This window comes from Ambystoma mexicanum, chromosome 2q (genome assembly GCF_040938575.1).
Source record: "Ambystoma mexicanum isolate Mex_15411 chromosome 2q, UKY_AmexF1_1, whole genome shotgun sequence".
Classification (NCBI taxonomy): domain Eukaryota; kingdom Metazoa; phylum Chordata; class Amphibia; order Caudata; family Ambystomatidae; genus Ambystoma; species Ambystoma mexicanum.
Genome location: NC_090924.1, coordinates 1,172,728,129 through 1,172,750,670, shown reverse-complemented (window position 1 = coordinate 1,172,750,670; position 22,542 = coordinate 1,172,728,129). Strand labels below are relative to the sequence as shown.

Here is a 22,542-nt window from a genome sequence, read left to right as displayed (position 1 = left end):
TGACATGACGTTAACGTCATGTGAGGATGCCAAGTGATCTAGAAGAAAGTATTCAACAATATGAATCTAGAGAGAGGCTTCTTTACTGTGTAGATAGTAAAGTGTTTCTTTTAGTGCAGATGGTCCCACAGACACATATGACACATATGACACATGATTATGTTTGAAAAAAGAACAAAATATCTAAGTAAACTTTGACCTTCAGCATACAAGTCCAGCCACATAGGCTTACATCTTTGCATTGCATATCAAATCATACTAATGTAGTTTTTCCCATACTCCTAGGTCCCGTCCCCTTTCCTCCATATTTGTGGGACATTCCGTCCTTTGGGACGGGACCGGGGCACTTTTGTAAAAAGCATCAAAAATTTGGAAAATGTGTCCTTTTATTTTTACACGGGGTACCGGACATGGCTGTAACGCCGCCCTCTTGAGCTCCGCCCCATGCATCGCCCTTCAGTCCTTTTCTCTGCGAAGTCAGGGCTGGGCGCACTAGCATCACTGAGAATTTGTATTTTTATTCCCTTCTTCCTGCTTGGGTTCCTCAGTCATCTAGTCCGTCTATGTCGGAGCGTCTGGTATTCGTGGCCTCTTCTTCATTCGATCGTCGTTTAGCAAGTCCGGAACATCGCTGGGATTCGTGCTTCTACTGCGACTCTCTTTACGTCCGGGCACTCCAACGTCGTCTTCTTTGGTGGGAGGAAGTGTTTCAGCACATTCCTCCACCTCATTTCCAGCTTTTCATCGACAAAAAGAAGAAATGCCTGTTAAGTTCTTTACTTTTTAGTGCGCCCCGGCCAGGGGACTCCTTCCCAGGGTCTTCCCAGGTCCAGGATGGACTTGTGTAGCTCTGTCACCAGGGGTTCCCCTGAGGTGCCTAATAGGTGCACCAGAGTGTTCTCCGTGGGTTCCTGCAGCGGACCTGCCAAAACCGGACACCGTTCCAAGGTTCACCTTTTGGGTGCTAAGGTTCAGCCCAGTTCGTATGTGGCTCTGGATGCTGGGGTTCGCCCTGAGGTCTACATTTCTGGAGCTTTCCACACTGATACCGGGGTGTGCCCTAGGGTGTCAGTTTTTGCAGCTTTCCAAACCGGGTCACGGCTCGAGGCGCCTCTTGAGGGAGCTATAAGACCCGGGTTAAAACCTGAGGTTCCTCATCTTGGGGCTAAAGTCAGCACCACAGAACCGAGAGATCTCTTTGAAGGTCTTGTTGGCGAGGTACATCCCTCAACCGTTCAGGCTTGTGGTGGTACTGGTTCTGTCGAGGGGGCAAAGAGGGTGGTCACGGACCATATTCCCTCCACTACCTGTTCTATCGAGGTTCCTCTACTGGAGGCTAATTCTGTGGTCCACGGCGGCCATTTTGGACTTCTCCCTTACACCAACTTTCGGTGCTAGGAGCATTTCTTTTGGGGCTGAGAAACGTTTTCCACGCTATGTGGACAACAAAAACCTGTTCCGCCCTTCTTAGGACGGGCATGCTCGGGCACCGTTGCATCATACTGTCTCACTCCCTCCAGCTTCTGCACCACTGATCTATGTGGATCCGGCCGGTGGTGGATCCTCCTGGCAACCATCCTCCTTGCGTTCATGGGGGTATGCCCCTCACGAGCGGCCTCTGTCAGTTCCAGCTCTAAAACCTTCAGCTGAGGATGCGTTTTTTGGGAAGTTTCAGAAGCTCATGCAATCTGACCCCCATGAAGGCGTATTTCAAAGATCTTTTCAGGGTAATGTACCCTTAACCTCCTGTTCCGCCTTCTGCTCTGGCTGTTCTTACCCAGGTCCCGGTGGTGCCACCTCCTCCACCTCTTCCTGTTGGACCTCCTGCTCCACTCCCTCCTCGGCCCCCGTTGTTCCCTATAGAGAAGACACCGGCAGAATGGGATAACACTTTACAATAAGAGGCGGTGCGCGTGGCGGGCTAGGTTTCTGTTCCCGCTTCGCTTAATGAGCCTCAAACGAATCAGGATAGCGATGAGCAGCCTCGCTCTGTGAGAGCATTCCATTACCCGGTCCTGGATATTATGGCCCTCCTTGATATTCCAGTACATCAGGCCCCGACTCCTCAGTAGGGGGTGCTTTCTGGAACCTTTACCCTGTCACCTCAGGAGCGCACCGGCCTGTTCCTCCAGAAGGATGTCTTGGCTGAGGCCTGTAAGGTCTGGGATAAACCCCACACTGGGCTACACCTCAACAAGTGAATTGATGCTGAATACAAGCTTCATGCCTCTGAGGCGATAGCCTTATCTGATTGTCCGCTCCCTCCTTAACGGTGGAGGCAGCGGCCACCCTCCAGTCCAAGCCGGCCTCTGCATCTTCAACGACAGAGGCCCAAATCCTATCCAAAGAGGATAAACTTCTGGACGCCTTGGGCAAGAAAGTCTTTGCTAATTCGGAGCTCCAACTTCGTCAAGCGAACACCGAGCTCATCCTGGCAGCAGCCAATCTGAGGCTGTGGAAATAGTTAGCCGACTTCCAGGAGTGTATTCCTGCGGATAGGCTAGATGACTTTAAAGCAGGTTTGGCGGATGCCAGAGTGCTGAGACAGGATCTACTGGAAGCTGCAGCACACCATATAGATACCTCGGCTCGAGGCATTATGGTCGGGGTTGACACCTCCCGCTAGTCGTAGCTCCACGCGACAAAGTTCTCAAAGGAAGTGCAAGACAAAGTACTGGACCTTTCTTTTGATGGCAAGGAATTGTTTCATTCTTCTACAGACGAGGAACTCACAAAGACAAAAGCGAATACCCAGACCGCCAAATCTTTATCGGTCCTGGCGAAAACTCCAGCTAAGGCCCCTTATACACAGAGGTCAGGGTCCCAGACTCGGTCCTTCTCTGGGTTCAGGGGTTTCAGGATCGCTGTGCACGCTGAACTGAAGCTCCGGTTGGCGGGACCCGCAGAAAGCAACGGCGGCAAGGTGGTCAGTTTTTCTCTCACCCATCATCCTCTTCTCCAGGGACAGGTAGTCCCCCTGCCGACAAGTCATCCAAATTATATTATTTTTCAGTCGCTCAAGACTCTGGTGGGAGGACGAATCTCGTCTCATCTGGAGGCGTGGCAGACCATCACCGAAGACCGGTGGGTATTGTCCATCGCTCGGGCGGGCTTTCGCTTGCCCCTCCCCCTTACTCCGCCCTTCAACCCTCCCTTCCAACAGATTGGGTCGACCTCCCTCAGAGGCGAGGTACAGAAACATTAAGAGCGGTGGAGCCTGTTTCCCTCTGGGAGCAAGGGGAGGGCTTCTACTCAAGTCTGTTCATAGTGCCCAAACCCAACCAGGTTGGCCTGCGCACTATGCTTCAATCTTTCCCAGTTCAATCTTTTTCTTCCCCAAAAGAAATTCAAGATGATCACGCCTTGCCAAATAAAGTCCTCTCTTCGGAAGGGCGACTGGCTCAGAGTTGTGGACCTTCAGGACGCGTACATGCACATCCTGCTATGGAGGCTGCATCGGAAATACCTGCGGTTCTCCCTGGGAGGGGAACACTTCCAGTTCAGTGTGCTCCCTTTTGGTCTCAGCTCAGCAGCGCGTGCCTTTACGAAGATGATGTCGGTCATCACAGCTTTCCTCAGACTGCAGGGGGTTCATGTATATCCATATTTGGACGATTGGCTCCTGCACAGTCCCTGCCCACAGACAGCATTGAACAATCTCCAGTCTCTCCTCCAGCTCCTGTTCCACCGTGTGCTGTTGGTGAAATGGCGGAAATCTTCCATGACAGTCTTTCAAGTCCTTATTTTCCTGGGTTTCCGTTGGAATACGCTCAGTACCAAGGTGTTCCTAACAGCGGACAGGATTGCAGATCTATTAGCCACGTGCCAGCTCTTCCCCCAGTCTTCGCACATGATGGCTTGGTGGTTCCAAAGACTAATGGCTTCTTGCACGCTAGTCCTTCCTCCTGAATGTCTGAATGTGAGGTGTACCCAGATGGCTCTTAGGAGCTCGTGGTCTCAAGCTTCGGACCCGGATTCCAAGATAATCCCCATTCCGCCTGCCATGATGGCGGATCTACAATGGGGGTCTTCGGCCGACAACCTTTCTGTAGGGGCCTCCATCCAAGAGCTCTGCCCACAAGTGATGATTACCACTGACTCTTCTGGGGTGGGGTGCGACGCTGTGTCACCTCAAAGTTTTCGACATTTGGACACTTCAAGACAGGCAGTTTCATATCAATTATTTGGAACTCCTGGCTGTTTTTCTGGCGCTCAAGGCCTTTCAACCGTCCATCATGAACAATATAGTTTGTATTTGCACTGACAATTCTGTAGTCATGTTTTACATAAACAAGAAGGGTGTCACCAAGTCACCCCTCCTTGTAGACCTAGCCATACAGATTTGGTAATGGGCCATCCAGCACAACATTCGGCTCCTGGCTGTGCACATTCCGGGTCACATCAATGTAACTCACTCAGCCGCCAGTCGGCAGCCAGTTACCAGTGGGATGTTCTATTCATTATTTTTCGCCAATGGGGCACTCCAGAGGTTGCACTACAGAAGTTGACCTCTTTGCGACTTTTACAAACAAAAAACTTCCTCTGCAGGCATCCAGAGACAGTCTCGGGGTGTGCTTCCTGGGAGACGCTCTTGAGATTCCATGGCAGAACATGAAGGCTTATGCCTTGCCTCCACTGCCTTTGATTCATTGGTCACTCTGCAAGTGCAGGAATGTATCGAATTGCACTCTCTTCCTAGATCCTTGGTGGCCAGCCAGATTCTGGTTCTCGGAATTTCAGCGTCTGTCGATTCTTCCTCCGATGAGATTGCCGTTCATTCACAACCTGCTTCACCAGTGCGATCACCAGATGAGGCACCCCTCCCCACAATCATTCAGCTTGGCGGCCTGGTGCCTGAATTTAGATCTTTAGTGCAGTTCAATCTGCCCGAGGACAATATGCGCATTATCCAAGCAGCCAGAAAACCTTCTATGAGGGCTCAATATAGGAGCAAGTGGCTCTGTTTTTGCCACTGGTGCTTAGCTAAACAGCTTGACCCCAGGCATGCTACAGTGGACACTGTTCTTTCATTCGTGTCTCACCTCACAGCCTCGGGCATTAATTTCTTGTCTTGCAGGACCTACTTATCTGCCATTGCGGCCTACCTGTCCACTGACAGCTGTTCATTTTCTTTAACTAATCCAGTCATTAAAAGGCATTTTGCGGATCTTCAACATCTTTTCCTTCCGGTACATACTCCTCACCCAAGTGGGATTTGAATGTGGTACTCACCGCGTTATGCCATAAACCATTTGAACCTATGGCCACTACCCATCTCAAATACCTTTCGTGGAAAGTCGCCTTGCTGATTGCAGTGACATAGGCAAGGTGAGTAGGCGAGTTCCAGGCTCTTTCTGCGGAACATCCGTTCCTCACCTTCCATAAGGATAAGGTTGTGCGCTGCACTCATCCTTCTTTCCTGCCTAAGGTGGTTACTGATTTTAACCAATCAATCTCCTAACCTGTCTTTTTTCCTAACCCGACATCAAATGCCAACAGAGTCTTACACAACCTGGACATTAGGCAAGCCTTAAAGTTTTATCTTGACAGGACGAGTGGACTCAGAGCCTCCTCACAACTCTTTGTCACATTTGGGGACCCGAAAGGGAAACCGGCGTCCAAGGCAACTATCTCCCGATGGATTGGTTCTTGCATTTCAGAAGCCTATGCCACCCAAGGCCTTCAACCTACAAAAGGCATCCATGCCCATCTTGTACGTGGCAAAGCAGCTGCTCTTGCCTTCCAAAAGTATGTTCCTTCAGAAACCATCGCTAAAGCGGCTACGTGGGCTTCCCCATCAGCTTTTTTGTAAACATTACTGCTTGGACCTGAGCTCCAGGGCTGATGCCCACTACTCCTAGTTCATATTCCCCTTTCGCCCGCCCGCCATCCCCTCTAATAAGTATCCTCTATTGCTTAAAGGGTCTCAGATCTGGCGATAGAAAAGGACTGAAGGGCGATGCGCGGGGCAGAGCTCAGGATGGGAGGGTCACGGCCACGTGCGGTACCCCACGTAAAAATGAAACAAGGGCAACAATTCGAGATTTTGGATGCTTTTTACAAAAGTGCTCCGGTCCCGTCCCGAAGGACGGAATGTCCCACAAGTACAGAGGAAAGGGGACTATGGACTAGGAGTAAGATAGTCACCACGGTGAGTAACTTTATTCATTCTTCCTATCCCCTAAACATTAGAACACTTAATTGGCCAAGTAGCGCCTTATTTTCTCCACTATACAATGTTTCCTGGTCTTACAGTACAGCTCCTCCTTGGAATATGATCCTTCTGTGTTTCCTCATATGGATCCAGTTGTTCCTATGGGAACCTACACACTATTGGACCAGGGAACATCATGTCCTACATTTGTCTTAAAAAACTTAAACGCAGCAACTACCATCATTTCCTTAGCCTCTAATTCAAATCTCCCACTCATGAGCATATGTCTGCATCTGATGCCTCACAAAACAACCTGTTATAATGTCATGAATGGCATGTACATCAGTGCCTCCTTTGGCTAACTCTACCTCAAATAACACCAATCTATCCCTCCCCACGCCTCATCCTTAGCACCGGTGGAACTGATAGTCCCTGCTGGGTGTGAGTTATAACCATATCATTTGTATTTATGTATAAATGACTGCTTTCTACTTCAGATGAAGCCCTCATTTTCAGGAGTGTGCTTGTTTTAATGTGTGTTGAATTATTTAGCACTGGGATGACATCTTATATAAAACACAAATGCTTTCCGTAAACAGATGATGATGGCCTTGGCATCAGTATCATTGGAATGGGAGTCGGAGCAGACGCCGGCTTGGAAAAACTTGGAATATTTGTCAAAACTGTAACAGATGGTGGGGCAGCGCAGAAGGATGGCAGGTAAATAAATTGTCCTATATTTCATTTACATAAATGTTTGTTAAATCTGCAATATTATGTCTGTTTATACAGGTTTACGTGCTGGTCTCATACTTCGGGGAAGCATTGAGAGCTTTCTCTCAAGAAAATGTGTTTCCTTTGATTGTACTTGGATGCTGAGTAACACATTTGGGATACGAATGTAGAGTACTTTCATTGATCAGTACAGTGTGCCAATATATTGGAAGCAAGAGTCATAATTCTGCTCATCTTGAATTTTGCCTCTTTCTTGTATTATATTCCTTGTCTCTGGGATTATGCTTTTCATTGTGTGACTATGGTATGTTAAGTTAAAGGTTCTTATACCACACATTGTTGCCACCTGCATGGTCTCTTGGTGGATGGGTCATGCAAGGTGTGTGGGGTGGTTAGTTGGATTGAATGGGGAAAAAAGCAGGAGAGCTGTGATGTGCTGTTGGCAGGTTCAGTTCGGATACACTGTTCACTGAGCAATGGTGTGATTTTTGGTTGTTGGCTGCCATGTTGTTTTGTGTGAGAATGTTTGTGGTTTGTTTCGTTGTTGTAGTGATGTGAAGTATGTGCATTTTTGTGGTGCAGTAGAGTTATGGTTGTGTTTAGTTCAGAGTTTGAGAGGTGTATGCCGAATTGTGGGGTTTTTTTTGCTATGGTTTGTTATGGCAGTACATTTCCTTCCCCCGCTGTTCTGAATGGATGCAATCCCTCTCCCTTCCCTGTCTATCATTCTAGAGTGTAGCAATTACCACCCCCACGAGATCCTCCAGGGGAAATAGGTTCTCTGTGGCCTGTGGTGAGCCCATGGGCTGCCTGGTTTCTGAGTCAAGCCCTATTCCTTTATGTGTGACGAGTTTCACCCTCGGTAGTCCGATTAAGTGTGACACATCTCCCTTCCCAGTTTTCACCTTTGGCACTATATCAGGATGGGTAAACTTCAGGTCTAAACCACCTTTCCCAGTCAGACGCCTCTCTTCTCCCCTGCCCTCCACTCTGGTCCAGCCTACTCCGGACTTCATTTCTATTGTGTGTTTGTTTCATGTTGTGTGGTAGTTGTTCAGTTGTTTTCATCCCGTTCAGAGCTGAAGAGTTTCCTGACTTTTCGATGGTCCTTCACAGTTTGTATTTCTCTGGGGAGAGGGTTACAAAGTTGTATGGCTATGCAAGAGAATGCTTATCCACCAAGTATTTTCCTTGTGTGTGGTTTAGGTTCTAAGCGGATGCCGACACTGGATCTAAGTGTTCTAGTTGGCTTGTAGATGGTGATTTTCTTTTGTATGAATTCCGCTCCTTGGCCATGGATTGCTTTGTGTGTTATGCACATTGTTTTGAAGGTGATTTGTTTTTTGACTGGGAGCCAATGCAACATGCCGACTTGTTTGCCCCTTTTTTGGTTAGTTATGTAAACGCCTCATTTGAAGAAAATAAGGTGGCTGACCTTTTGAAGAATGTGACTGTTACCCCATTAATTAAAAAACCCAACCAGGATCCGAAAAACTTTCAAAACTATAGACCCATTACCAACGTTCCCTTTCTCCTGAAGTTGATTGACAAAATAGCCACTCTGCAATTTTAGGAACATTTGGACTTGGGGGATATACTGCAAGCCAGCCAATTGGGGTTTAGATCTTCACACAGCAATTAAAGTGCCTTACTTGATATGCAAACAGAAATGTTAAGTATTATAGACAATAACAAATCTGGAATGCTGATGCTGTTAGATCTGTCGGCAGCCTTTGATTTAGTTGATCATGAAAAGCAGATTACTAGGCTTTCTACAACTGGAAAATGCTTTGACTGTACGATTGCTTGGTTTGAAACCTTTCTGGGAACATAATTGCCAAATCACATAGGGGAATGCTCACTCTGAGGCAAAGAAGATAAACTGTGGAGTTCCGCAGGGTGCATGCTCGTCCCCTGCTCTTTTTAATGTGTCCTGCCCCATTATGTGATCGCCTGGATTCTTTAGAGCTCCATTTTACGAATAACGCAGATGACACTCAGCCCATTATGGAATTGAGTGGCAGCTACGAGGACGATGCTGAGTGTATCTCATCCACTTATGACTCAATCAAGTCTTGGATGGCTAAGAACGGTTTCTGCCTTAATGGTTCCAAAACGGAATGGCTAATTTTTGGGTCCGTAAAATCACAGGCCAAATTAGATGCACATTTCTCAGGTTTCAATATTGATCAGCACATGATCGAAGTTATGAACAAAGTGAAGACTCTTGGTGTGACGCTTGATTCAGCACTTAGTGATGACGCCCAAGCTACTTAATACAGAATCCCTAATATTTCTTGAGACGTTTACGCCTGATGAAGCCTTACGTGTCTCCTGTAAATTGTGGCGCCTTGGTCAGAGCCCTGATCCTGGCTGGATTATTGTAACGCCCTATTGGGGTGCGCTTGAAAAGGTTCCATGAAGAGACTACAGATATTGCAAAATGATGCAATAGGAGTTGTAAAAAGCATACCTGGAAGAGACTCCATTTCAGAACACAGAAGGGAGCTTCATTGGCTCCTGATCGAAGCGAGAATTCAGTTTAAAGTAAATCTTATTACCCATGGATGTCTGTTCTGTCAGAGACATTTGTATCGAAAAAAATGCATCTAAATTCAACCATCGGCGAGAGCCACCCTGATTTAGATCAATGTGGTTGGCCTGCCTGAAAATAAAACGTGCAAGGGGAAATGGGCACTCTTACGGTTTTAGCAGCACGGTTTTGGAACAAACCTCTGCTGGAATTGCAAGTGTAAAGGAATGTCTTTACTTTTCAAAATAAATTGAAGATGTTCTTGTTCATTTAAACCAGGTTCTCCCTCTCTTGTCTTTTTAGAAGGGTTCTGTGCTGATATATTTATTGTTGCTTTCCCACACCCTGATGCCTGTGGCCTTTTGGCGCGTAACAAGTATATACAAAAAATAACATAACATCCTTAGCGCTAGTGTGATGTGGTTCCTTTGTGAGAGTTTGAGGAGAAGTCTGGCAGCTGCATTCTGTATTTGTTGCAGTTTCATTAGTAAGTAGTCTGGCATTCCGAGGTATACGCTGTTAGCATAGTCTGTCCTGGACATGCTGAGGGAGATGACGGCCAGTGTTTTGTGCGTGAAGGAGGTAAATGGTGGACTCTTTTTGATTGTGTGTAGATGGAAGAAGCATTTCTTAATTAATACATTTACTTGTGGTTCTGGAGTTAAGATTCCAATGTTTTTCACAACTTTGGATGGCGTGGGTGCCATTCCCAGTTCTGTAGGCCACGCGATTTACTGGTAGTTTTCTTGGTTGTTGGGTGTAATCATGATTTCCATCTTGACCGGTTTGATTTTGAGGTTGTGTTCATCCATTGGTAGAGATCTTTAGTACAGTCTATTAGCGTTGTATTCTCCTCTTGTTAATCACCGATTTTGTATATGATTTGGGTGTCATCTGCGTAGTTGTAGCACATGAAGTCATGGCTTTTGATGAGGTTGATTAGTGGCGCCATATTTTATTTATTTATTTAGTTGTGCTAAAGCGCATCAAACCAATAGGCATCTGGGCGCTTATTTTACAGGGGTGAAAAGTACATACATTACTTAGTTACAGTGACTTTGTTACTTGGTTATTGATCTCTTACATCGAAGTGAAAGGTACACACATTACTTGGTTTCCATGACTTAGTACAGGCTTGTTGGCATTTAGATCAGTAGCATAGTTGCGTGGATAAGTATACAAGTATCATAATAATGCTGTTGTTCACATACATTCAAGGATAGAACTGGCAACCTCGGGAGTACTGTTCAGTGATTAGGGAATCAAGCTATTTGCGTGTTGTGTAACATGTGTTAGTCATTTGTTCCCTGTGTGAAGAAGTGGGTTTTCAGAAGTTTACACAAAGTCCAGAAGGAGTACTTGGCTGGTAGGGCGTTCCATTGTTTCACAGCTATTGTAGGGAAGCTGCTACCTCCAGCTTTTTGCAGCTTGAATTTAGGTGTGGCTAGAAGGTTCAGATTAGCTGAGCGTATAGGCCGGTTAGGATGGGCTCTGTTTATTTTGTCTGCTATGTATGTAGGCGCTACTTTGAACAGACATTTGTATGTAAGTGTCATGGTTTTGAAGTGGATGCGTTCTTGCACCGAGAGCCAGTGGGTGTTTGTCTGGTATTCGATATGTCAGTAGATTTGGGAATGTTAAGTGCTGCTCACAATGCATTATTTTGCAGGACCTGCAATTTTCTAATTTCTTGGGTTTTGGTGCCAGCGTAGAGGGCATTACAGTAGTGCAATCTGGTTAGGATAAGCTCTCTAGCCAGCATGATGCAACTGTCTGGTGACAAGAAAGGTCTCCAAGCGTTGATCCGCTTGCAGGTATAAGCTGTTGCTGACGCAGTTGCGTTTACTTGTTTGTCTAAAGTTAAAGAGGAGTCCAAATAGAAACCGAGGGTTTTCACTTCTTTAGATTCTTTTATAATGTTGCCGTCAATGTCGAAGGATTGGAAGGCTTTGTTTAGTTTGGTAAGACTGAGTTGAGACCCTATAAGAAGCAGATCCGTCTTATCGTCATTAAGGCAGAGGCCATGGTGGTCCATCCAGGCTTGGATAGTTAGGTAGATGGCATTGATATAGATGCTGAAGAGGAGCAGGGATAATGAGGAACCTTGTGGTACTCCACAGGTGGCGTCCAATGGTGTGGATTTGAATGGTTTTATCCATACTGTTTCTGTTCTTTCGGACCGGAAAGACTTAATCCAGAGCAGCGCTGTGTCGTCAATCCCTATTTCTTCCAGTCTCTTGACGAGGATGTTATGGTTGACTGTGTTGAATGCTGTGGAGAGGTCGAGTAGTATCAGTGCCAAGTTTGTGTTGGAGTCTGCGTTGGTCTTTAGGTCGTCCCATATAGAGAGTACTGCCATCTCCGTTCCTCTCAGGGGTCTAAAGCCTACTTGTGCCTGGTCCAATAGTTGGTTATTTTCTACGTGTTCCAGTATTCGTTCGTAGACATAGGTCTCTCATAGTTTTGCTGGGTAAGGAATATTTGAAATAGGTATGTAGTTTGAGAGGTCTTCCACATCACTCGTTGTATCCTTGAGGAGCGGTTTGATGTAGGCAGATTTGCACACTCGTGGTACTGTCCCTGTTGAAAGTGATAGGTTGAAGAGGTTTATGTAGAATTCTCATGGTGTACCCTGTGTAAGGATTGATTTGTAGATGTATGGTGGACAGGGGTCAATTGGGGAGCCTGTCTTGATGCTTTTTTTCACCCTAGAGGAATGTGTTTAGTTTGTTCGGGGTTTGTAGGAAGTGGTGTATTGTCTGGTTGATCAGTATACTTTGTATGATACGATGTATGTCAGTGATTATATTCTTAAAATGATGGCAAAATCATTGCATAATTTTTGCGAAAGCACCAGTGTGTTATTGCATCTGAGGGGAATTTCTCATCTCGTTTACAATGTTGAATAGTTCTTTCTAAATGTTGGTGGCTTTTGTGATCGTAGTATTTCCTTTTTCCTTTGAATATTTCCTTTTAGTATGATCAGATTTTTGAGATGTTCTCTTTTGGCTTTGTTGTAGTTTTTTTCTCCATGCTTGTTGTAGTTTCCGGGTTGTTTTCTTCATTGTTATGAGGTGGGGCGTGAACCAACTTGCCACTGCTTTCTTTCGTGATGGGATGAGAGTTTTTCCGGGAAGATACTGTGAATATACTGGTGGGGGGTGCCTGTACTTCCGCTCTCTATATGGTAGAGGAGAGGCACAGAGGACACCAGCCAAGATTCTCAAGCGGTAGCAATGGACGAGCAACCAAAGCCTAGCTTCTCAGGAGGTGATGCAGGCTGGTTCTTAAGTACAGTGTAGTCCCCGAACCCTCACAAAGGAATGTCCACACACTGTATTATTGAAAACACAGTCTTTAATTAATATTCAAAGGTATGTACACGATCACAATAACGCACTTTGTACTCGGAAATCAACAATGATAAATATATACAATTCTAAACTGGTACCACCAATGTTATCAAATCAGGTGGCAGGAAACCCACTGGCGGATTCTCCTCGGCGCGTTGGTCGTCCTCGACTTTCTCCGGTGGGACAAAGCAGTCGACGTTGCGGACAAGGGAGTCCTTCGATTCAAATGTTCTTAGGCAAAGGAGCGGCTGCTGTGGTCGTTGGCGACACGGCGTCTAGTGGTCCCCACGGCTGGGCAACACAACTTCGACGGGCCTCCAACGGTTACAAAAACCTGCGAACCCTGGTCGACGGCAATAGACTTCGACAGTGGTGAATTTCGGGTGCTTTGCTTCGTTCTCCTCAGCGGTCCCATCTCGGGTCGGCAGCCTTTCGAGGGTCTGACTTCCAGGGAGCTTCGGCGAAGGTTAGTGGTGCTCGATGGTCCCTCAGAGCACGGGAAGAGGGTGCCTTACCAGGTACTCTCTCGGATCAGTCTTCGACGAATTCGGCACCTTTCAGATCAGGACGAAGCAAATGCAACAGCATGTCTTCTTCCAGCTGGGCGTCGAGGATCAGCAGTTCCAGTTACTCTTCAAGTGTAGACACAGCTTCTGAACAATTTCCAGTGGTGAGAGGTCCCCAGATTTACTATCCTGTCTCTCATCCACACTGCTGGGTCACACGCAGCAGCCAATCATAGAGAAGGGCATTCAGGCCATCATGAATCCATCTTAGACACTCACAACAAGGAATGTGGATTGTGACAAGTACCCAGCCATTCAACACTACACACTGCATTCAGGCCAGTTTCGGACAGGGCTGTCTCAGTCTTTGGGCCTCATTACGACCCAGGCGGTAATCGTCCGTCATTACCGCCATGGCGTAATGAGCGTTTACGCCGTGGGCCGATGGCGTAAAGAGCGCCACATTACGACCCATCGCGCACGAGCATTACGCCATGACGGTAATGCAATTAACGCCATGGCGGAAAAGGCCCCTACCGGCATCGTAAAGGCAGCAAGGTGCACTTCCGCCACCGTAAGTAGCGGCCACCGTAAGTAGCGGCCACCGTAATTTGCGGCCACCGTAAGTAGCGGCCACCGTAATTTGCATCGGCCGTAAAAAGCAGAACCGGAAATAGCGTCATCGCGCCGGAACGGGAAACAGCCCATCGGCCATCTTTAAAATTACAATCCATTGCCATCCTACCGAACAACACCAGACCCACCCCTGACACCTGTCCCAACCTATCACCCACCCATCCAAGTACCCGAAAATGCCTAAATCTGTGAAAAAGGCATGTGACCGCCAGCGCCAGGAGAGATTCAGCCGGTAGGAACTCTGCATGCTTGCGGAGACCCTGCAAGACAACGCAGGTGTCGTTTTCTCCCCGGAAATGACCAGGCCAGCGATAGGGAAGAAGAAGGCCATCTGGGCCCTGGTGGCTGAGCGCGTCAGCGCGGTGGGGACCGCACCCCACAGCAGTGCAGGAAGCGCTGGGATGACCTACGCATACGGGTCAGAGCCGTCATCTCAGCAAACCGCAACCTTGCCCTGGGTACCGGTGGAGGGTCGGAATCCCCCCTAAAACTCCAACCGTGGGAGGAGATCTGTGCAACCACGATTGGGATGGAATCCATTGAAGGCGTCGGAGGGATGGAAAGGGGAGCTCCGACATCAGGCGAAGAAGGTAGGTGCCTCAAACAAGACATGCCATAGTCACTGCAGTCCAATCATGTGTAGCACAAGGTTGCCCTAGAGTGTAAATGCAACACATATCAACACTGCCCATAGCCACATGCAAGCACCACCCTGTATACACTGCTGGCACCCGCATACCTGCATCCACATTCCACACTGAAAGGAGACAACCTGCATGGCACTGCCTGAAATCTGCCTCATCTACTGACCAGAATAATGTCAATATCGTCATTCCAAAGTCCGCAGACCCATCAATAACGCCCTCCCTCCTTTGCTCCACCACAGGCACAGATTCACACCCAGAGGACCAGGACACCCCTGCGCCGAAGAGAGCCAAGAAGGCCATCAATAACGTCCCTGCACCCTCAACCTCAGCTGCAGTGAGGCAGACCCCACTACAAGCAGGTCCCACTGCAAGCACACCGGACGTCCCACCGGCAAGCACCCCTGTAGGCAGCAGGCCAGCAGCAGCTGCTCCACCTCCACCGACATTGCCTGCCACAGAAGGCACGGGGTCAGCGGCCAGCAGCAACATCGGTGAGACAGCTGCAACAGCTGCATGTTCAGACTCAGACATGGAGCACGAGGTCAGAAGCCCCACTGACCTACTACATTCCCCCTGTTTCTCAGACGCCAGCCCCCATGAGGATCACACACAGGGGCACACAGAGGTAGAGGAGTGGCCTTCCACCCCATGCCCTGTCCACACTCCACAGGAGGGGAGCAGTCCCTCCATCACTCCACCAGCACTGGCCATGGGCCATCAGGGCCAGCAGTCCCTCGAGGACATCACAGAACGGCAGCATCAACTGTCCACGATGCTGAATGAGCATGCCGCGGAATGTGTGGGGGCTAGGTCTACCATTGAACAGGCCACGGAGACCCTAAGGGCCGAAGTAGCACGGAGCACTGCCACTCTGAGGGATGCCATGCAGGCCATGTCCAGGGACATCTGTGTGGAACTTGCCGCCTTGCGTCGTGCGCTCACTGAGCACACCCACACCTCACAGGACGTGCATGCACAGGGGCAGCCAGGGACATCCTCCACTGCCAGTTCTGCACAGAGCAGCCCCGTGCGACGTTCCGGACGTAACCTGCGCTCCACAGCCAGGGGTGCCCCGGGGGCCGGGAGAAGGGGCTTGTGACAGCCTGTGGCCACTGTCACAGGCATCTGTTGACACCTAGAGGGGGTGTGTTGGGGTGTGCAGGGGGGAGGTGGGAGTGGGTGTGTTGGGGTGTGCAGGGGGGAGGTGAGAGGGGGTGTGTTGGGGTGTGCAGGGGGGAGGTGGGAGGGGGTGTGTTGGGGTGTGCAGGGGGGAGGTGGGAGGGAGTGTGTTGGGGTGTGCAGGGGGGAGGTGGGAGGGGGTGTGACACGACATTTCATAGTTTCAATACACTTTTTTCTTTCCAAAAAAGTAATGTGTGGACATTTTCATTGCGTATGTGTGCTTTATTGGTCTACAGTCCACAGTGTGCATGTCCCAGAGACACACAGTGCCCCAAGTGCAGTCTCCATGTGATAAACACCAGCCGTGTGTGCTAGAAGCAGTGGTCGATGATACTTTGGCGCATTGCACGCCCCTCCTGTGCATCGCCTCCTCCATGGGGTGCTGCCCCATCTGCACCCTCCTCATCTTCATCGTCAGGTGGTTGCAGTTCTGCGTCAGGGGGCAGGGGCACATTCCGTCTGACGCACATATTGTGTAGCATGACACATGCCATGACGATCTTTGCCACCTTCTCATGGCCATACAGGAGTGCCCCACCAGACCTGCTGAGGTTTCGGAACCGTGCCTTCAATAGGCCGAATGTCTGCTCTATGACCACACGAGTACGTGTATGTGCATGGTTGAAGTCCTCCTCGTGCTGGTTCTGCGGGTTCCGGACTGGTGTAAGGAGCCACCTCTTCAGGGGATAGCCTGCATCACCTGTATGTGGGCGAGAATGTATGTGTCAGTCATGTCGTCTGATCAGGAACATGATGTTCCACCATGTCTCGCATCCAACTGTTACTTTGGCTCACTTCTACATGCACTGATTGATTCACACAATGCAACCAGTATATGCTCATGGCTCCCATGGCCTGTTTTGCATGCCATCACCCAATGTATGCAGAGGGGTTGTGTGCATTGTGAGTGCCCATCCTCTGTCTCCGTTCTCTGTGTTACTCACAGCCAGGTGGAGTATGCATCATCCCCCCCACCCCTTTCTGCCAGGTGGAGTATGCATCATCCCCCCCCTTTCTGCCCGGTGGAGTATGCATCACCCCCCCCCTTTCTGCCAGGTGGAGTATGCATCATCCCCCCCCTTTCTGCCAGGTGGAGTATGCATCAACCCCCCCCCCTTTCTGCCAGGTGGAGTATGCATCACCCCCCCCCTTTCTGCCAGGTGGAGTATGCATCATCCCCCCCCTTTCTGCCAGGTGGAGTATGCATCGGTACGTCATTCACCTGCCCACTTCCATGACATTGGACTCACCGAGTAGCCAGGATCTTGGCCCTGCATGTCGCTCCATGTAGCGTGGTATTGTGGAGTTCCTCAGGACCATAGAATCATGGGTTGATCCGGGGAATCGGGCACAACAATGTGTGATGATCTTGTTGGGAGTCACAGACCATTTGCACGTTGATTGAGTGGAACTGTTTCCGGTTGCGGTACGGTACCTCCATGGCACGTGGAACCACCAATTCCACATGGGTGCAGTCGATGGCACCAATGCAACCGGGTATGCCGGCTAGTGCATGGAAACCCACTTTGGTGTTTGCAATCTCCTGGGCAGTCCGTGGTAATGAGATGTGGTCGTCTGTGTGCTTGAGGAGGGCATCGAGCACTTGGATGAGTGTTCGTGAGAATAATGGTTGTGAAATGCCATGCAGGTGCCCCACTGTGTGCTGGTAGGTGCCTGTGGCCAGGAAGTGGAGTACAGACACTACCTTCAGTAGGGGGGGGATGGCGGTTGGACTTTCTATCATGCTGACGATGTCGTTGTGTGTCATGTCTACGATGGCGGTGATGGTGTCCGGTCCAAACAGCAGTGAGGTTGAATGGATTGGCTCTGATGCGTGGGATTGGGGGCTGCCTGCGTGGTGGCACTGGCTGTGCTGGTGGGGCTTGCTGGGCCTGCCTTGTCCTCCTTCTCCTCCTGCGTCTCCTCTGTGCTGCCTGTTGTTGTTGTTGCTGTTGTAGCACATGCATTGCTATCAGGTCCTCCAGCCCCAACATTGCTAGTCGTATTGGTATCATTGTGGAGAGTGACTGGGTGTGGGAAGGGGTGGGGTGTGCTCTTCTTGTACTTCCTGAGTCTGTATTGCCTTCACCTGTGCTGTTTCTGTGAACCTGTGGCAGCTGCATTCACTTAACAAGGCCCTTTACGGTTGGTTCGCGATGGCGTTATTAGCGCCATGGCGGTAAGGTACTTAACGGGCTGGGTGATGGCGTTAGGTGCATGTCCGGTTGGGTCGGCATTTGCGTACCTTTCCGCCATGGCGCTAAGTACGGTGTGGGCGGTCGCGTGCGCGCACCCTTAGCGCAGTTAGCGGCAGCGTTAACTACGATGCCGCTAATGGCATCGTAGTTAACGGTCACGGGTCATGATCGGACCTGGCGGAAAACGATGGCGGTAACCATTTACCGCCATCGTTTTTCACTTAGCGTCAGGGTCGTAATGAGGCCCTTTGTCTCTCATACCAGAAACCAGACAGCCACAACAAGAAGTACATATTGGTCACGCACTCCATTCACCCAGGTCCCACCCACAGGGCGTACCCACAACATACAGTCACTGGGAAGGCTCCGACCTGTCTGGACTGGGCTTCACAACAACACCATATATGGAACTTCCACCCAACAGCCAGTCAGGGGGAAGGGACAAGAGTCAGGGCTTCCCAGGACATTGGGAAAACAAGGTTACCGGCAATAGAAAGCAAGAGGCCACATGGCCATCTTGTTTTCCATCAGGAATCAACTGATTCCAGTGGCAGGGCCTGGGTATCCCAAAATGGAGGATACTCAGAGCACCTGTCAAATTCAGCATGGAGCTGCCACCAGCCCAAACCCATGGGTGCCGTAAGGGTATCCCATTGGTCTGTTCACCAAACCAAAAGAGAGAGAGCTGCACCGCCCGAAGTCCCACATGAACTCCTGCATGGAAAACACGACAGTACACACGATAAAAAGGCAGTAAAGGACAAGGATATGGAAGCCCTGTCCCTCCGATGCATTTCCAGCATCGCAGTCGCCCCCCCCCCCCAGACTGAGGTGGAGGGTACCTAATCTCCCACGGGATAGACAACCTCATCCAGACAGTCAACATACCTTCTGGAAAGGCCATCTGCATTATCGTGACTCTTCCCTGGTCTGTGCTCTATGCTGAAGTCTAGCCCTTGCAGGCTAATGGACCACCTGAGCAGTTTCAGGTTTTCATCCTTCATCTGCATAAGCCACTTCACGGGCTTATGATCTGTTTGGACTTTGAAGGTAGACCCCGTAAGGTAAAGGGCCTAAAACGCCTAAAGCTCCAAACTATACTGAAACATTCCTTCTCAACAGTAGCCCACCTAAGTTCTCTACCCTTGATTTGTCTACTGATGAAGATGATAGGATGTTCCCTCCCTTTGTCATCTAACTGGGACAAGACAGCTCCAATTCCGGTGTCGCAGGCATCTGTCTGGACAATAAAGGGTCGGCTGTAGTCAGGCGCATACAACACAGGTGCCCTACACAGACTTTCTTTCAAGCCATCAAAGGCCCTCTGACAGTCTTCAGTCCAATTAACCTTCCTAGGTTGTTTGGGTGAAGTCAGAGCTGTCAGGGGTGCAGCTATGGTTCCATAGTCCGCCATGAAATTGCGATAATAACCAGTGAGGCCCAAAAAGGCTATCACCTGGGTTTTGAGTAGAGGAAGCCTCCCAGTCCTGTACATCCTGTACCTTACTGGGGAGAGGTTGGATTTGACCCCCTCCTACCTCATGACCAAGATATGTGACTTTCCCCTGAGCTATCTGGCACTTGGTGGCCTTGATAGTGAGGTTAGCCCTTTTCAAGGCCTGCAACACCTTACCCAGATGTGTCAAATGCTCTTCCCAGGTGGAACTGTAGACAGCAATGTCGTCTAAGTAAGCCACACAAAAGGCTTCCAGCCCACTGAGTGCATGGTTGACCAATCTCTGGAAGGTGGCAGGGGCATTCATCAACCCAAAAGGCATGACCCCAAACTGGTAGAGTCCCTGTGGTGTTGAGAACACCGTCTTTTCCTTGGCATGGTCCGTCAGAGCTATTTGCCAATAGCCTGAGGTGAGGTCAAAGGTGCTCACAAATTTGGCAGCACCTATGGTGTCCACAAGCTCATCTGCCCAGGGCAATGGGTGCGCCTCAGTTTTGGTGACTGCATTGACTCCTCGGTAGTCCACACAGAACCTCTAATCCTTGGTACCTGCCTGGGAATTTGCCTTAGGGACAAGGGCCACGGGACTGGACCAGGGACTGGTTGAGGGTTCAATAACACCCAGATCCAACATCTTGGCGACCTCAGCCTGGATGTGGTTCTTAACGGTATCGGACATACGGTAGCTCCTGCATTTGACAGGCACGCTGTCACCAGTGTCAGTCTCATGCTTGCACCACGGTGTAAGGCCTGGTGTCAGTGAAAACAGAGAGGCATACTGCTGGGGCAAAGCCCTGCAGGCCCTCTGCTGCTCGGTTGTCAAATCTGGAGAGAGATGCACTCCCTCCACTGAGCCAACCTGAGGGTTGCTATACAGCAAATCAGAAAGGGGCTCACTCTCATCCTCTTCTTGCTCTGAAGCTAGCAAGAGAGACAAGACTTCTGCTCGCCTGTGGTAAGGCTTGAGCCTATTAACATGGAATACCTGAGGGGCTACCCCTGGGAGTCCCATGTCAACCAGATAATTGACCTCTCCCATCTTGGAGATTATCCTGAAGGGTCCAGTCCATTTATCTGCCAATTCCTGAGGCTTGGTGGGCTCCATCACGAGGACCTCCTGTCCCTGAGTCCAATCCACTTGCAAAGCTTTAAGGTCATGCCAGTACTTGTTCAATTCCTGGCAGGCCTTGAGATTCGCTGTTGCCTGACCCATCATCTGTGTCATCCTCTGTCTGAGGCCTAACACATAGTCCCCCACTTGCTTAGCGGGACCTGGAGGGGTGGCTTCCAAACCTTCTCTGATCAAGGCAAGGGGCCCCCTCACGGGATGTCCAAAGAGTAACTCAAAGGGGCTGAAACCAATACCCTCTTGAGGTACCTCTCTGTAGGCAAACAGCAGGCATGGCAGAAGGAGATCCCATTTCCTCCTTAGGGGCTCTTCCAAAGCACCTATCATGCCCTTGAGAGTTTTATTAAATCTCTCAACCAGACCATTGGTCTGGGGATGGTAAGAGGTGGAGAACTTGTAGGTTACTCCGCACTCTTTCCACATGGTCTTCATGTAACTAGACATGACGTTGGATCCTCTGTCAGAGACAACCTCTTTAGGGAATCCAACATGGGTGAAAATGCCCAGGAGAGCCCTGGCAACCACCTTGGAAGTTACAGTCCGAAGCGGTATAGCCTTAGGGTACCTGGTGGCATGATCTACCAAGACCAGGATGAACCGATGTCCACCTGAAGTGGGAGGGTCCAGGGGACCGACGATGTCAATGCCCACCCTCTCAAATGGTGTGCCAACCACTGGCAATGGCTGCAGTGGGGCAATGACACTGCCTCCAGTCTTGCCAGACAATTGACAAGTTGGGCAGGTCCTGCAGTGGGACTCCACTTCTACTCCCATCCGAGGCCAGTAGAAATGGGCAGAAAGCCTCTGCTTAGTCTTCTTGGTACCAAGATGACCAGCTAAGGGCACCTCATGCGCCAACTGCAGTAGGAAGGGCCTGTAAACCTGGGGTACCACCAACCTCTTGAGGGCACCAGGTTCAGGCTTAGTGGGCTCACTAACAAGGAGCTCCCCCTCCCAATAAATGCGGAATGTCCTAGGCACTTCTCCTTGTGCCTGGGACAGGGCCTGTTTCCACAGACCCTCGAGAGAGTGGCACTCTCTCGGTCCCTTACAGAAGTCTGCCCGGGAGGGTCCCCCTTCAGCTAACAAGCATTGAAGATCAGGATGATCCTCCGGGTTGAGAACCTCTCCCACAGGAGAGTCTTCTGGCTCTTCTCCCACAGGAGTTGAGACGGGGTTTACCACTGTATCCAGCCCGTCCGGAGCATGGATCCCAATGGGTGCTGTAGGAACAGCAGGAAGAGAAGGAGCTCCCTCCACAGAGGTGACCTTCTTGTTCTTCCTTCGTCTTGCCTTAGGCCTCGCCTTTGGCTCGGGTACCTGACTCACAGCCAGACCCGGTGTCACCTGTAACCTAGTGACTGCAGCAGCAGTCATGGGAAGACCATCCGAGATCAGCCCCAACTCAACTAAATCATTACCTAACAGAATGTTAGAAGGGACTTTGTCCTGAACCAGGTCAGGAAGCTTTGCTGTCTTGTCTCCAATTACGAGTGTGACTAAGGCTATAGGCGATAATTTGGGAGGCCCACCATCTAACCTGGTGGTTCTCAGAGGAGCACCTACCTAGTCCTCTGGCTTCAGCAGGGTCCTGTCCACCACTGTCATGCTTGCCCCAGTGTCTCTCAAACCAGTAGAAGGCTGGCCATTCAGGAGGACACTTCTCAAAAACCTACGGGTGTTCTGTGGGATAGTCGCCAGTACTTCTGCGTACTGGTCCCAGGCCCCAAGGGACACTAAGGAAATCTCTACAGGAGAACCCAATGTGATCCCTGTAGAGGAGGGGAGGACAGTGGCCTCCACCTCAGACATGGGGTAAGGGTAGGTCAGGCTGACAGCCTGTACTCCAAGTGCCTTACCTTTACACTTGGAGGCACCCCTCTTGTGATCCAGAGTCCCACAATCCCAACAAGTGCCGGGAGTGCGGGGTATGGCACTGGAACCACTGGGAGCCTGCTTTGCAGCAGGTGGACCACTACTCTTATTCCCACCGACAGATGATGACTTATCCCC

The 22,542-nt window shown here is 49.8% G+C and overlaps 1 protein-coding gene across 4 annotated transcripts in view; it reads left to right on the top strand.

Annotated features, from left to right (window-relative positions):
• The window catches only part of PPP1R9A (protein phosphatase 1 regulatory subunit 9A), a 2,290,846-nt gene that overhangs the window by 981,085 nt on the left and 1,287,219 nt on the right, over positions 1–22,542 (top strand). For all 4 annotated transcript variants that reach the window (XM_069648563.1, XM_069648562.1, XM_069648561.1 and 1 more), the window contains exon 4: positions 6,754–6,874. In XM_069648563.1, coding sequence (XP_069504664.1) covers positions 6,754–6,874 — 121 coding nt within the window. The remainder of the gene's footprint in view (positions 1–6,753; positions 6,875–22,542) is intronic.